The sequence below is a fragment of the Diospyros lotus genome, chromosome 3, assembly GCF_014633365.1.
Source record: "Diospyros lotus cultivar Yz01 chromosome 3, ASM1463336v1, whole genome shotgun sequence".
NCBI lineage: Eukaryota > Viridiplantae > Streptophyta > Magnoliopsida > Ericales > Ebenaceae > Diospyros > Diospyros lotus.
The window spans coordinates 24,071,569-24,086,463 of record NC_068340.1 but is presented as its reverse complement, the minus strand read 5'-3'; the positions used below and the strand labels follow the sequence as shown (position 1 = coordinate 24,086,463).

Here is a 14,895-nt window from a genome sequence, read left to right as displayed (position 1 = left end):
AAATGCTATCAAACACACCCGGTATGTTTGATAGAGGTAGAAAATGAGAGTGGAATTCCAATTCTCACCCCAACCCTTAGGAATTCCAATTCCTTGATTTCAAGAAAAATCTTCACTTTTTGAACTAAAATGGAATTCGAATTCCATGGAATTGAAAAGCTGTTTGATAGAATTTCTTGAAATTTAGATGGAATTCGAATTCCACCCTCATTTTTACCCCTATCAAACTCACCTTTATGTCAAAATTATGTTTATGCTCCTGAATTTTTTATAACTCCAAATGTGCCACCGAACAAAATTACTTATTTAAACATTTGGTTAACAAGTGATACACACACACACTTACTAACATAATAGTTTTATGATGTCTCCTCAACCCCCATTCTTTCTTTGGTTGTGTCTCTTTTGACTTGTCTTCTATATTTTCTGCATTTCTTACGTTTTTATTCAATTGGACTACGTAGGCCGATTGGGTTAAATAGGTCATTGATATGCTCAAGTCGATGATTATTCTGTTGTTTGAGGGGGGGTCAAAGATGGAGCTAGTAAGGAGGTAACATTTTTTTGTAGGAGATGTAACTGGAAAAGATGTAAAAGATGTCGAAAAAAGAGAAGATGCAACTTAAAAGAAAAATAAAATTGAAGAGACATCGAAAAGAGAATGGGGAACTAAGGAGATGTTGTCAGAAAGAATGAGAGAGTTAAGGAGAAGCCAAAGAGAGAAAATATATAAAAAAGTACTAAAAATTATTACATTAATGCATGTACATGTCATTTACTAACTAAATATTTAAATAAATAATTTTACATACTTCAACGGCATGTTTAGAATCACAAAGAATTAAGGATTTTTTTAAAAAATAACAAAAATTCAGAATCATAAATATATTTTTATTCTAAGTGTAGGATCACAATTAAAAAAACGAAAAATTTAAAATTCTATATAAAAAAAAAAATTTAAGACCCATAATATGATTTTAGCCTACATGAAATAGTACATGTACGTAAAGCAGCATTTTTCTTCGTCTGATTTAGATATATCTAATCAAGACAAGACAAACGAACGTGAGGGCGCACCGCTCTGCAGATGGTGGCTGACGACCGCGCAATCCCGGTAACCCGAACAAGGCGGCCGGTCAGAAATTGGAGCGGGGGAAAGAAAAAGAAAGATCCCAGAACGCCTTTCCGAAAAGTCTAAGAGTGGGCCCCGCATTAGCTGTCATTTGTTAGCTTTTGTATCAGTTTCCGATGCCTCACGTCACCCTTCTTGGCCCCTTGCCCCCGATATTTCCAATCCTCCCTTTATTTTTAAAATAAAATATAAATAAACAAAAATAAATTCCAACTTAGGTTTCTGCGTTTTGGCGATCCATCAGGTGCAATGCAGGCGCGACAATGCTGTCTAGGTGGCTGCTGACTCGACATTTTTGTGGTCCCGGTTTTGTCTCCGTGTTTTCCCCGAATCTATCTAATCTAGCCCTAGCCCTCATCTCATCTCTCTTTCTTCTGCGACACTCATTATTACACTGGAGCTTTTAGTTAAAACGGCTTCCTGGATAAGAAACTCACTGTGTAACGGTCAGTAATTTACCGTACGAGACGAGTCCATGTTCAGAGCAGACAGCTACGCGAAACGGTAATGCAAACGTAGTAATGTTTTTTGCGCATTAATTTTAGATATTTAATTTAGTATTATAAAATTATATAAGTATTTTTTAAAAAATAATAATAATATTTTTTTATACATTAGTTATTATTTTAGTAAATACATTTATAAAGTCTTTATAATTTTTAGAATACACTTAATAGTTTATCAAAAATTGTTAATTTTTTAAAAATATTTATAATTATGTAAATATTAAAAATTAACATATAAACAACATTACTGATGCAAATTACTAGACAATCAAGTGAGATATATTAAATTATATGAGATACTAAATTAAAGTTTATTATTGTATAAAAATAAAAATTAGTTTGAATCTTTGGATTTGATTGTCAAATAATATGTTAATTCGTGACTCTTAGTTAGACAACTTTAGACTATGTTTTCTTTACTTTTCAACTTTCAGTTTTGAGTTTTGAATTTATTTTCAGTTTTTTATTTTGATAGTCTGTTTTTGAAAAATTGAAAACGCGTTCTCTTTGTCATTTTGAAAAATTATTTCTCAAAACAGAAAATTAGAAAACGTGTTCTCTTTGAAATTTTGAAAATAAATTTTTAATAAATTTTATTTAATAAATTTGATTATTTAGTAAATTAAAAATATTTAATGTTTATAAATTATTAAAAAAATATCTACATTTTAAAGTTAATAAATTTTGTAATATTTTTTATTATAATAATAAAATATAAATAAATAAATATGTTTTGAGTTTTGAGTTTGTTTTGGATGAAAACACTTAAAATAACTTTTTGTTGTTTTGAGTTTTCTTTACATTTTTTTTTTGTTTTCAAAAATGTATTTTTAAAAACAGTAAAGAGAACGTGCTTTCATTATTTTAGAAAATTGAAAACTAAAAATGACTTGAAAATAGCAAAGAGAACGCAACTTTAATTTTTAATTTTTTTATAAATTAATTTGAAATTATTGAATTATTATATATTTGGAAAAGGGATCCTTTGTTACCTAACTTTTTATAAATTAGTAATTGATCTCATTCTTTTTGGTTGCATCACAATCACTATTTCAATCATCTTGATGTTTCGGTAATTTAATATGTATTTTTAAATATAAGTTAATTAGAGAGTTATAATAATTTATATTGTAAATCTCATGTAATGTAATGTATTGTTTGGGAGAGATCTAGTCTATATTGCGCGGAAACGGAAAACGCGAAAATGGTATTTTTCAAAAAAGTTAAGGAACGGAAACGTGGGGTAAATTGTAATTTTAAAAAATATAGGGTTTATGTAAAATTAATATATAATTTATATACTATAAATAATATTAAGTTATAATTTTGCAAACCCTAGATTTGCTTTTCTCTGCCCCGAGAGAGACTCACGTCGCTTGCTGTCAATGGCTGACTATTGCCGCTTCCTCCATTGCCACCGTCTCTAAAAAGAAATACTTATTAAATATTTATTGCTCAATTAATTAATATAAAAACCTAAAAATGCTCTATCCTTAAAAATTACTTCCTATTGTAACTACATTTTTTTTTACCATATTAACATCTCAAGTTATTGATAAGATTTTGAAAAAAATAAAATAAAAAGTAACTTAGCTTAGGTCTATATTATTTTCTTTTATTTATTTTATTACGACTATTTACTCAAATAATGAATATAGATGTAAACATTAAAAAGATTTTATTTCTTAGACAAAAAAGAAATAAAAAAAAAAAGTGAGCATATTAGAAGATGTAGCATATCACCAACCATGTGATGTGGGGAAGTTGTTGTTTACGCAAATTCACTTTGGTAAAGAGTTTATTTGATAGTAGAAAGCATTTTTGAGAAATGAAGGGGTAAATAAGGAGAAGGTTTATCACATGATTTGTCCAAGGATTCATTTTACTTTCCTCTTTAAAGTAATATATTTGAAAGCAATTTAGGTGTCCACTTTTGAATGTTGACTTGACAACTTAAGACAATTATACAGCTCCCATGGATGGATCATCGTTGCGTTGCGTAGCTTACCAAATTAGTTATGGTCTCTCTCTCTCTCTCTCTCTCTCTCAAAATAAGAATCAAAGAGAAAAGGAAAAAAAAAAAGAAAAAAGCAATAGCAATAGCAATAGCAATAGCAATAGTATTGAGTCAACACAATAATTCAATTTTTGCTGCCCACCGAGTTTATAAAATACGAAAGTATTTATAATAATAGATCAGACGGTTTTTAATTTTTTTTTTTTTTCATATCCATAACTTAACTGGCATGCCACTAATACATTCTATTTTTCTATTTTAGAAAATAAAATATTATATATATATATATATATAAAATGAATCTTCATCATAAATATTAAATCCTAAATCCAAACGCAGGATAAAGGAGCCCGCAATTTCCTACAGATTTCCTCTCTGTCATGGGCGTGGATGCAATATCAGCCGTTGATCTAAAACCACATCTCGAACCGCCCAATATAAATCCCCAAAACGCCATCCAAACCCTCTCCCTGTTTGTGAGAGAAGAAGAAGGGGTCTCGCGAAGCCTCCATTTCCGATTTCAGATCCCTGCGTCCATATCGTAGTCTCGACGGAGAGAGCGAACTGTAAATAGGCCCTGAATTTTGGCCGGAGATGGAGATATCAACGGTGTCGGCGACGTCGTCGTCGTCGGAGTTCGTCAGGTGGGAAGAGGTGTACTCTTCGAGCGACAAAGGGAGGCGAGAAGTTCACTACTATCTGAAGCGAATGGACGGCACATCAGATCTGGCCGTCGTGGGCAAAGAGAAGAGTTCTAGGCACATGTCCTATCGCTATGCTTGTCGCGACCGCTCTGTCCTCCCGGTTCAGGCGTCGTTCCTGTCCAAGCTCAGATCTCGAAGCGAGGTTGTTGATTGGTTGAACTCCGTTGTCACAGGTACTGATGGGGAAGTTCTTGATTTTTTTTCTTCTGAATTTTATGTTGTTTTCCCCCTTTTTGTTTTGTTTAATTTTTTGGCTAGATCTGTGTATCTTTTATGGAATGGGTCACCCGTCCTTTGATTTTTCATTCCTAGGGCATGGGATATACAGACGGGATCGGGGAAATATCCTGCGAATTCTCTGTTTTTTGGCCCTCCTTTTTTAGGTTTCTATATTTGACACCCGAAATTGAGAAGATACTTTTGCTCCCTGCCCTTTCTCTTTTATTTTTTATTCTCTGTTGGTGGTTTATTTGTGGGTTTCTTCAATTTGCTCTGCGCTAATCATGGCGCCGGAGAGTACCCTTCTGCTCTGCCTGGGGCGATTCTGGATTCGCGGATGTGTACTTGCTTATTTGTTATTTTAGTTTTTGGCTTTTCAAAATTGCTTCCCATCTGAATTAGTTATTCTTAAAATTCTTGCTCTCGTGTTCTTTTTGGCAATTTTATTCTTCCTTTGGGTCTTATAATGTAGATTTGTGCGCTGTGACGAAACGGCAGAAAGTAGTTATCGTTTACAGACTCCTGTTATGACCTATAGTTTTCTCTTCTTTTCTTCTCAGCCGTCCCATCTCTAGATCTATCCGCCGGTTTCATCCGTGGTGCTTGCATTTTAATGATGGGGCAGGGACCTTACCCTGAGAATTTGTTTTTTCCCCCCCTGTGCTTAATTATTTTGTTCCACCCCCCCCCCCCCCCCAAAAAAAAAAAAAAAATAAAAAAATAAAAAATCTCACACTCAGGACGCAGGAGAAGAAGAAAAACCCTATGGAACATCTCGAAATTTTCTGCCTGCTATAAATTTCTAATTTATGACCCTTCTATGTGCTTGAGGTTTCATCACCTTCAGATTTCTCTAGTCGTTTTTCCTTGCCGCAGAAGAGGGAGGTGTTTGGAAAATTATTTTTTTCTTTTGGATTTTTCCTTTGTGATTCTCTCTCTTCCCCAAGAAGAAGGGGGTGGGGTGGTAATTTATGGGTTTCCTTGATTTAAGACTTTGTGCTTCTCTTCCCTTAGAAGGTGGTTATTCTAAAAGTTATTTGTTTCTTTGGATTTAGCCTTGGTGCTAAACATGGGGCCACTCTCCCGCTGAATCTGTCTATGAGCAAGTTGGCTTTGAAAGATTTTCCGTGCCTTCCACGATAAACATGATTTCTTCTGTTTGAAAGGAGTAGAAAAAGAAAAGTAGAAGTTGGAGAGAAACATAAAACTCTAGGGGAACGGAAATTGCTATTGCAAAGAAAACAAAATGCAAATGGAAGGAATATGGTTTTCTCTTCTTTGAAATGTTAGGAAGAGTATGGAAAAAATAAAGAAATGTTCAGATGATAAAAGTAAAATAAAAAGCAATTGAGAAGGCAAATAACTTAGTAGGTCATGTTCCCTTGAATGCTTTTTCTTTCCAAATTTGTTTTAATATGGAGGAAGCTCAAGTTCTGACTCATATTTTTTCCTCTTATTCTCACATTCTTTATTGAATTCGTTTTGCTTTTGCATTTCTACCTATAACTCTTATCTAATGAATTTTTTGTTCATATCATTGATTACTGAATGTGATCTGGATTAAACGAATCTTGAATCTTTTTAAAGGAGCTAGAAGGGAATTTTTGTATCCCTTTACCCTTAACGGGTTAAGGGCTAAATTGTCTGAAGTTTTTTTTTAACTGCATTTCTTATTTTTTTTTGGGGGGGCCAAGGTTTTAAGCATTCACCTCAGTTGTTTTTCTCCCACTAAAATTGGAGGCTTTCTATCCTTTCATTTTATTATTCTGGCTTATGCATTTTCTCTGAGTGTTAGGCACTAGCGTCTGCTCGCTTGTCTTGTTATATCCCCTTCCTAGATATGTATTGAGTTATTTTTGTTTTTTTATTGGTCATGTGTCAATATGGTTTAGTTACATTAATTTTGTCAGAGGGTATATGTGAATATAGTTATGTTACATTAACTTTGTCAGAGGGTATACTTTAGTAGTATTCTTGCTGTTTGTGTTATGTCCTTCACTCTTCTTCATGCAATTTAATCATTTGTATTTTTTGTGTAGATTCACATCCTCATCAGTCACTCCAAGCTATTGGTGGTTCCTTTGGTAGCAAAAATACTGGGGAGTTTGACATGGAAACTTTAAGGGTATGAATGAGATACTAATTGATTAAAACTTTTTCTTTCTGCTGAATCTAATTATATAGAAGTATCATTTACATATTATTATTTTTTAATTTATTATTTTCAGGATGTTCAATTAAGGAAGCTGGGCCATTGTACTAAAGAGTTTTTGTGGTTAGGTGCTTCATGGACTTGCAGGAAAAGGCGGAGGCATTATTGGTCATTTTGTCGGAATGGTGTAAAGATATCTGTAAGTCCTGGAAATTATGGGTTTCAAGTCTTACTTATTTTGAGTTGGGGTGTTTGTGGGGAGAGGATATTCATCATCTTTTTCTGGTTCCCCATTTTCAAATATTTTATGAGCAACTAATTTTTTGCTTTTGCTTCCTTTTTTTTACTAGGTTCATGACTTTGTTTTTGTCTTGGCTGAAGAAGACAAACGACTTGTTGCTTATTTAGAGGATATGTATGAGGACTATAGAGGCAACAAGATGGTTGTGGTACGATGGTTTCACAAAGTTGATGAGGTTGGTATTGTTTTGCCTGAGAACTATAATGACAGAGAGATTTTCTTTTCTCTTTGTCTTCAAGATCTCAGCATTGAATGCATAGATGGATTGGCAACTGTTCTCAGTCCCCAGCACTACAAGAAATTTCTGAGTGCAGCTAAAGACACCCAGTTGGAGCCATTTGTTTGCTGCAGACAATTCGACAATGATGATATTAAGCCTTTTGACATCACTCAGGTAAAAGATTATTGGAAACAAGAAATACTCAGATATATGTTCACTGCTCCCCCTTCAAAAGATCATGTGAAGTCTCAGCCATCTGAGCATGGTCTGACGGCAGAAAGAAATTTTAGTATTGGCATTAGATGTAGACCCAAGAAGAGACTTCGAAAGTCAAAAGATGGTGAATCATACTTTCTTTCTGATGACAAACAAGAGCATCTGGCCCCTTGTTTGGATGATGGTTGGGCTGGCTTAAGGGGTGGGATTGATACTAGCGGTCAAAAAGATGGTGCATTTATGCCTGGAAAACAGGTTATGCAAAAGCCTTCTCAGCATTTAACTATAGGTTCTCAAGTTGAAGTGCTGTCACAAGACAGTGGCCTCAGAGGATGTTGGTTTAGAGCCCTAATAATCAAGAAGCATAAGGATAAAGTCAAGGTGCGGTATCAAGACATAAAGGATGCTGCTGATGAAACTAACAATCTCGAGGTAAAATACTAGTAGTAATAATCATTTTGCTATATTTAGCATGCATTTTAATTGGAAAGATGAAAGCTCTGGACAGTTGAATGTGCCTGTCTTTCATGTGGGCTCTCTCTCATATTCCTGTTCTTCTTATCTAACTGTTTTTCTTGGCTTAATGTTTTAGGAGTGGCTTTTGGCATCAAGGGTTGCAGTTGCTGATCCACTGGGACTCCGGTTGTGTGGTAGGCCAACTATTAGGCCAACCCCAAAATCCAATAAGGTCGAAGTTCCATTTGTTGTAAATGTTGGGGCAGTTGTGGATGTCTGGTGGCATGAAGGATGGTGGGAGGGAATTGTAATAAAGAAAGAAACTCCAGATCAAATTTGTGTTTATTTCCCAGGTATGAAATGCTTTTTCCCCTTCCAAATTTTTGTTATCATAGCCTGGAATAGAAAATGTCTTCCCTGTCTTGTCCCTGTCCTTGCAGTAAAAAATTTAGGTTGATAATAGGCATTAATTCATTTTTTGGCCTTCTTATGCAGGAGAAAAACAAGAATCAACCTTTGGTAGTCATGACCTGAGACATTCTGAAGAATGGCTGGGAAATGGGTGGGAACATGTGAAGGAAAGACCAGATCTTATTATCTCCATATTGTCTGATCTTGAAACAAAACAGAAAATGGTTAAACCTTGTGATGTTGAACTGGAAGAAGTTGCGATAGGACAACGGGGGCATATTCCCAGTCCCATTAGTAAAGGTAGCTTTTCAGTGAAGGATGAAGTTGGAAGGCGCACATGCCACATGCTCTCTGTGGAGGACAAACCAAAAGGGTTAGAAATTGTTCGTGATCTTTCAAAAGACACATTACTTACTCGGTTGAAGTGGAAGTCATCAAGGAAGAGAAGGCGTGTAAACTCTGTTCAGAAGCTTCACTATCTTGGTGATGAAAAGAAAAGCAGTCCAGAGGCTGTAGGATCACGTACTCTCAGTAGCATCTTTATCTCCAATACCCTGAAAGTTGATCATGACAACTGCAAGTACATGGGGGATTCTCCTTTCAGTTCATCAGTTGTTGCTCCTCTAACTAACTTGGTTATGTCTAGGTGATGGCATTCTCAACCGGTATAACCTATTTGCAGCATTTTTCTTTATGGATACAGTCGACGGTTCAAAATGCTTGCTCAGTTTTAGATGTACATGTATCGCTGCATCAATTGATGCTGCTTTAGGTTAGGATTTAGTGACTAACGAATGTTAGTGATCAGAAGCGACATTACAGTCCGCCCTCATGTATGGAAATGTAACAGTAGCCTGAGTTGCCAAATGCCCCGCCCTGGGGCATCAGTTTTGAATGCAATATATAAATCTCATTTTGGATCCCATCCCTTTTTGCAACTCTCGCATGGTTTTTCAAGGATATCTTCGCAATAGCGTTTGTCTGTCTCTCTCTTCCACTACAGGATTGCCTTTTCACATTTTTATATCCCCCAACTTGATTAGCGACAGCTGTGTCTAGCTAATAATTTGTATTCAAGACACCGTAGGTAAGATTTGTATTTTCCCGTGCTTTCTAAAAGCCAATGCAGTCTTTTCCTGCTGGGTTTATGTGAGAATATGGTTGTTGAGCAATCCTTCTGGGTTTGTTCCCCCAACTGGATTTTCTTATATTGTTTTCAGTTTCTTTCTCTACGGGAAACTGATCTAAAGATTCTTTTCTGCTTTCCTGTTGGATATGCATCTGTCCGCGCTTGAGATTTGACTGCGGCCATCAGAATCTGTTGGTTTGTATATTAAATTAGATTAGATATTGGCAGTGTCCATCTATTGGTTTCCTCCTGCATTATTATATAAGTTCTACCCTGGTGATTTGCAATCAGAATCTGTTGGTTTACATATTAAAGTAGATTAGATATTGGCAGTGTCCATCTATTGGTTTCCTCCCGCATTATTATATATTTTCGACCCTGGTGTTTGCACGCTCTTCTCAGGTTGTCATGGGGATAATCAATAATAAGTTGAAAGCGTATATGAATTCCATGGCGCCATGTATGATCTAAAAAAATGTTAATTTGATTGGGGATATTCGAAAAAGAACCGCCATGGCCTGGCTCTTATCTGAATTCCAATTTCTGATGATTTATGGTCATGACCAAGTAAATCCCCAAAGATTATCATAGGACGCATGCATTAATTTAAGATTTCCACTTTTAAAAGTACTGCCAAATTGACACTAACTGGTTTGACTTTGTCAGGGTACCCAGAAAAGTAGAGAAGTTTTTAGGTAGGTTCCTGTGCTAAATCTGCTGAATAGAAAGAGCGGATTGAGAGCCTATCTGAGTCGTTTGAGTAGATGACTTTCCTTCCTCATCCTCCTTTTATGAATATGAGCAAGTTCGGAGCCTGTGCTTAGGCATGGTGGGGTATATCATTATCACGTACTTGATGAGTTTGGTGTAATGAATTCTACTCTCCAATCAATTTAGCATTATAAAAAAAGGGGACATTCTTAGCCTCCCACTCTCTCAGATTGTGGATTAGTTATGTCCTTGTACTCAAATCTTATTTATACTTTATAACACAGTTATTTTGACAACTCAAGTTAAATCCGTGAAAATTTGACCTTTTATTTTCTATTTTTGTGCAATTCTGGAAAGAGAATCGTGTTTGAAAAGGCTGCACTAAACTTCACAACGTTTCTTATTCACGTGTTTTCCTGAGAAGTCTGTTTATACCACTTTACTTGCAATAGCTAATATTGGGCTGGATATCTATCCTGATATGCCAGAGCTCAAGGGAATTTGTTGGTCTAGCGAGCAACCACTACTAGCACTCTGCAATTATTCTTGGTGTTGAAAATGCCACAGGAAAAGGTATTGGCTGCCCAAGTGAATGGGGCCTCTTTGTCAACTGAGCGTAAAGAGCCACGACCTTTTCCACTTTCCTCAATGACGTTATTAATGTCAATGTCTTATTTTTCTATCTTCGATGCCCTGCTCTCCAGCAAATGAAGCATCTCAACAAATGGGATTTCCCCCAACGGTTCAGCAGCTTCTGTCCCTATATATCTGAGCCTTCTCCTTCCTCCCTTGTCCTGCTTGCAAAAGAAGATTCATCTGGCAGCTTCATTGCTCTATAAAGAAGGCTTCATTCTGAGAAGTTTCAGAGAGCAAATCCTGTTTTCTATGGGTGCAACTACAAAGACCTCGCTTCTTTCTCAAACTAGCCTTGCCTCTATGGAATCCTTGTCCATGCCTCTGGTAGTTTTCCTCTCTCTCTGTTTCTCCCTGCGGTGTTGGAGTGGAAAATTGTTTCTTTGTTGTGAGCTTATGCTTGGTATTTAATTTGTTGGTGGCAGGTCCAAGAAGTTGTTCTCCTGGCTGATTTTCAATGTTCAGAGTGCCAGAGGAGGGTAGCTGACATAATTTCAAGGATGAATGGTGAGTTTTTCCGTGAAATCTTGTTGGGTGGTTCATTCCAATTCCTTTGATTGAGATGAGGGGTAAACCGTACCATTTTGTTAGGATTCTCATCTCTAGAGTTTGTGGGGTCTGTGTGAGCCCCCCTTGGATGCCAAAATGAAGCAGGCTGTCATGAAAGCTACTTTGTTCGTCTTCATTCTGCATCATAAATTCTCCTTTTCTACTACTGGACTTTTCACATAGGATTCCCTTTGCAATCACTCTTCAGCTTTTGCAAACACTTGCATAGGCCATCACCATCAGATTTTGTAATTTTCTTGGTAGCACAAGGGCACTTTTCCCTTGCTGCCAAAGAGCTGGGTAGAGGTTACTTTAATTAAGCTTCTGCCTGGGTTCCTTCAAACTGTGATCTTAGGAACTGTAAAGAGGTTTTTGGTGAATCTCAGCCCAAGTAATTTCTTGATCTTGCTTCTTCACTCCTCCACAAACCACAAATTCAGAGTGATGATCAGCTTTTATAAACGATCGACCCCAAGATTTTGAGTGTTAAATGACCATCAAGCTGCTTTAAATACGATGATTCTGTTTCCTCAGTCTGCTATTTTGTGCGAAATGGGCAGAAGAAAACTAGTTGACAACCCAAATTAGCAGTTTTAGAGTCAGTTCTATCATTTCTTACAGAACTACAGTCGCCTGACTTTTTTGAATATAGAGGTCTTGATGGGACCAGAACTCTGCTTCCACTGACCCTTAGCTGTAACCAATTGGGGAATTTTCTCACCATCGCTTGGATTCCAACTAGTTACTTGCAGTTTATGGACTATTATATTTCGGCACCCGAAGCTAGCTCTCTCTCTTCTAACTGCCCGGATCTCATCATTTTTCAGGAGAAACAGAGTCTGTTGTGGTGAGTGTATTGGAGAAGAAGGTGATACTCACTTGTAGATATCCCAGCATTGTTAAAGTACCCACTACTCAGGAAGTTGCTGTTGCTGCTGCACTGTACAGAAAACCCCCCAATAGAGTTGCAACCTTCACCCGATTGTTCAGACCTTCCTGTACTTGATCATTACTCAGAAAGAGCAAAAAAAATAACAGAAGATAACGTACTTGTTACAGAGAACCAAGTGCTTTGTGCCTGCAAATATCTCAACTGCCTTTGATAAGCGAATGCATTTAGATATGTTAAATCTTACCAGTACTCTTATTGTATATATAATGCATGTTATTATATTTTGGTTTGGTATAAAGTATACTGGTTCCTAGTTTGGCATGTACACTAACTAATATATGTTCTTGAAACCATATGAAAGTCAATGTATATTTTATTGTTATATATTACAGAACTTTATGTATTATTTATTCGTTAATGTGCTAGAAAGCAATTATGATAAGTATTTTTATGAAACTTGAAAAAACTAATATTTAGAAAGGGTTTGTCAATAAGATTGCAAAGAGCAAAAAAAAAAAAAAAAAACTGAAGTTACAAAGGAGAATGGTTTATCTTGGTTGGTACAATGGTTCCTAACCTGGTATTCACCCTAATTATTCTTTTATTATTAAAACCATAACAGTGGTCTGGAAAAGACACTTTATTTAGAAAAATGTCAATTTATTTATTTAGCGAAGAAAAAAAGCCAACTTAGCTTGTGCGAAGGCCGCCTTCTATGTTTGGAGTTAGGGTATTTGGCTACTCGAAGCCAATTCTAATTCTGCAGTTATGCTATAACTTTCTACTTCATTTACTACTACTTTGTCTCACTTGTATGGGGGTTTGATAAATTGCGGTAGTGTTCAATTTCTCATACTTTTTGATAAATTAGCTTTGTGTGGATGGACTTGCTCGTTCAGGGCATTCAATTACTTTTGAGACAATATGTCCTAATTCTCCTTTTAGGGATGGCAAAGCTTATTTGGAAGCTGATGGTGTTGGGTAGTTTTTATACGCAATTAGTTTCTTGTTTTACTTCCCATACAATCCCCTGCATCCCCTCCAAAGAAAAACCGACTTCTATAGGCAACGATCCCACATCGATTGATTATTAATTTTTGTAGGCAACAATCCCACATCGATTGCTCATTAATTTTTATAGACAACGCTTATCTATAAACAATGACAGTCTCTCAAAATTTTTAAGACATATTTTTTTTAATAGAAAAGACTTATCTTTTGTGCTAGCCTTTGTATGGAAGATTTTAATATGTAAAATTTTAACGTATTTTGACGAGTCTTAACTATCTAAGACCGCATGGTTCAAGTTCAAAAATTTGGCCACGATTGGTATGTACATGTTATTATTTTATTTATTTTTTATCTCATTTATTTTCTTCTATATATAATAATTTTCTTTTTATAATATATTCAAGTATTATTTGATGGGCAGTGATAAATCATATCTGCTAGATCTGCTAACCTAGCTAGCTAAGTTGGGTGAAAGCGTTACTCTATGCGTGTGCTAACGCTGCTGAAGAGTGAAGACACGGGGATGGTTGAAGAAGAGAGAAGTTTGAGTTAAAGGGGGGAAGAATCCTTGCCTCGCCACCCCCTCCTTTGCATCAGGCACGTGGTCTGTTCTATAATTTTATTTCCTTTGCTCTTCTGTTGTGAATTTGACCTTTGGTTACGTTAAAATCTACTTGGTGGTTGAGAAAATTGGGCAATGTTATGTTGTTTCCATTGGTTGATGATTGGGTGGAAAACATGAGTTGAGACCATAAATTCAAATACAAGGTTTACTCCTTGTAATCCCTTCTACTTAGTCAAAGATTCATATATAATTTTTTAAAGTGGTGATTTAACTTGCATTGAATAGAAGCGGTGTAAAAATCTCAAGCTTATGGGAGAGGATAAAAATGAGGAGTTGGCTATTGAGACGCTAGAATGAAATCTAGTCTAGATAATAGTAAAATCTCTAATGAAGCAAATTTCATGTCTAGTTCACATTATGAGACATACAGACATAGCACATTGATAAGATGATTCAATTAAAGAATAATGTTACTACTATTCACACAATCTCAATCCCTCATAATAAGATAAGAGGTTATATAAAAACAATTTTATACTCCTATTTAGGTATCATATTAATAATCTCCATGAATGTCACATTGAAATAGCACAAGACAACAGTAATTTGGAATCATCTTTAAACTCCTTGGATTACTTATAAGCTATATTTTTTGAATATATTTGAGTGCTATAAATAAAATGTCTTTCTTTATGTAATTTTTTTCTCTTGAGAGTGCGAGTATTTTGTATCTTGAGGTGTACTCTTGAGATGGTGATTTGATCATTATTAGTAATATTTAATACCTAGCCAATATTACCATCCCTGCGACAGTCAATACTAAAGACGTGGCCTTGAAATTTTTATCATTAATTTTCATGTTATTAAATTTATTTATTTTAAAGATTAGGTGATTATAGCTATTATATGTGTGGTCCAGCTGCGCTTCTTATATTTTACTTCTTGTAATTGGTTTGTCTAAGTCGCCTATGTTTTAATTTCTGTAACTGATATGACTAATTAAGTTGTCTATATTTTTCTTCTTTTAAGATGGTTTGGCTATGCTGTAAGGTTGTCTCTAACGCTATTAAT

General features: G+C 35.5%; 2 protein-coding genes across 2 annotated transcripts; both read left to right on the top strand.

Moving 5' to 3' along the window:
• The first annotated feature begins 4,117 nt into the window (after nucleotides 1–4,117).
• Nucleotides 4,118–9,259, top strand: LOC127797249 (uncharacterized). Its single transcript, XM_052329969.1, has 6 exons — nucleotides 4,118–4,532; nucleotides 6,618–6,703; nucleotides 6,807–6,929; nucleotides 7,081–7,899; nucleotides 8,060–8,276; nucleotides 8,419–9,259. The coding sequence occupies exons 1-6, from the start codon at nucleotides 4,250–4,252 to the stop codon at nucleotides 8,982–8,984; spliced, it is 2,094 nt and encodes a 697-aa protein (XP_052185929.1). The 5' UTR covers nucleotides 4,118–4,249; the 3' UTR covers nucleotides 8,985–9,259.
• Nucleotides 9,260–9,387: 128 nt separating this feature from the next.
• On the top strand, nucleotides 9,388–12,660 carry LOC127797254 (uncharacterized). Its single transcript, XM_052329975.1, has 3 exons — nucleotides 9,388–11,134; nucleotides 11,233–11,314; nucleotides 12,184–12,660. The coding sequence occupies exons 1-3, from the start codon at nucleotides 11,060–11,062 to the stop codon at nucleotides 12,360–12,362; spliced, it is 336 nt and encodes a 111-aa protein (XP_052185935.1). The 5' UTR covers nucleotides 9,388–11,059; the 3' UTR covers nucleotides 12,363–12,660.
• Nucleotides 12,661–14,895: the final 2,235 nt, after the last annotated feature.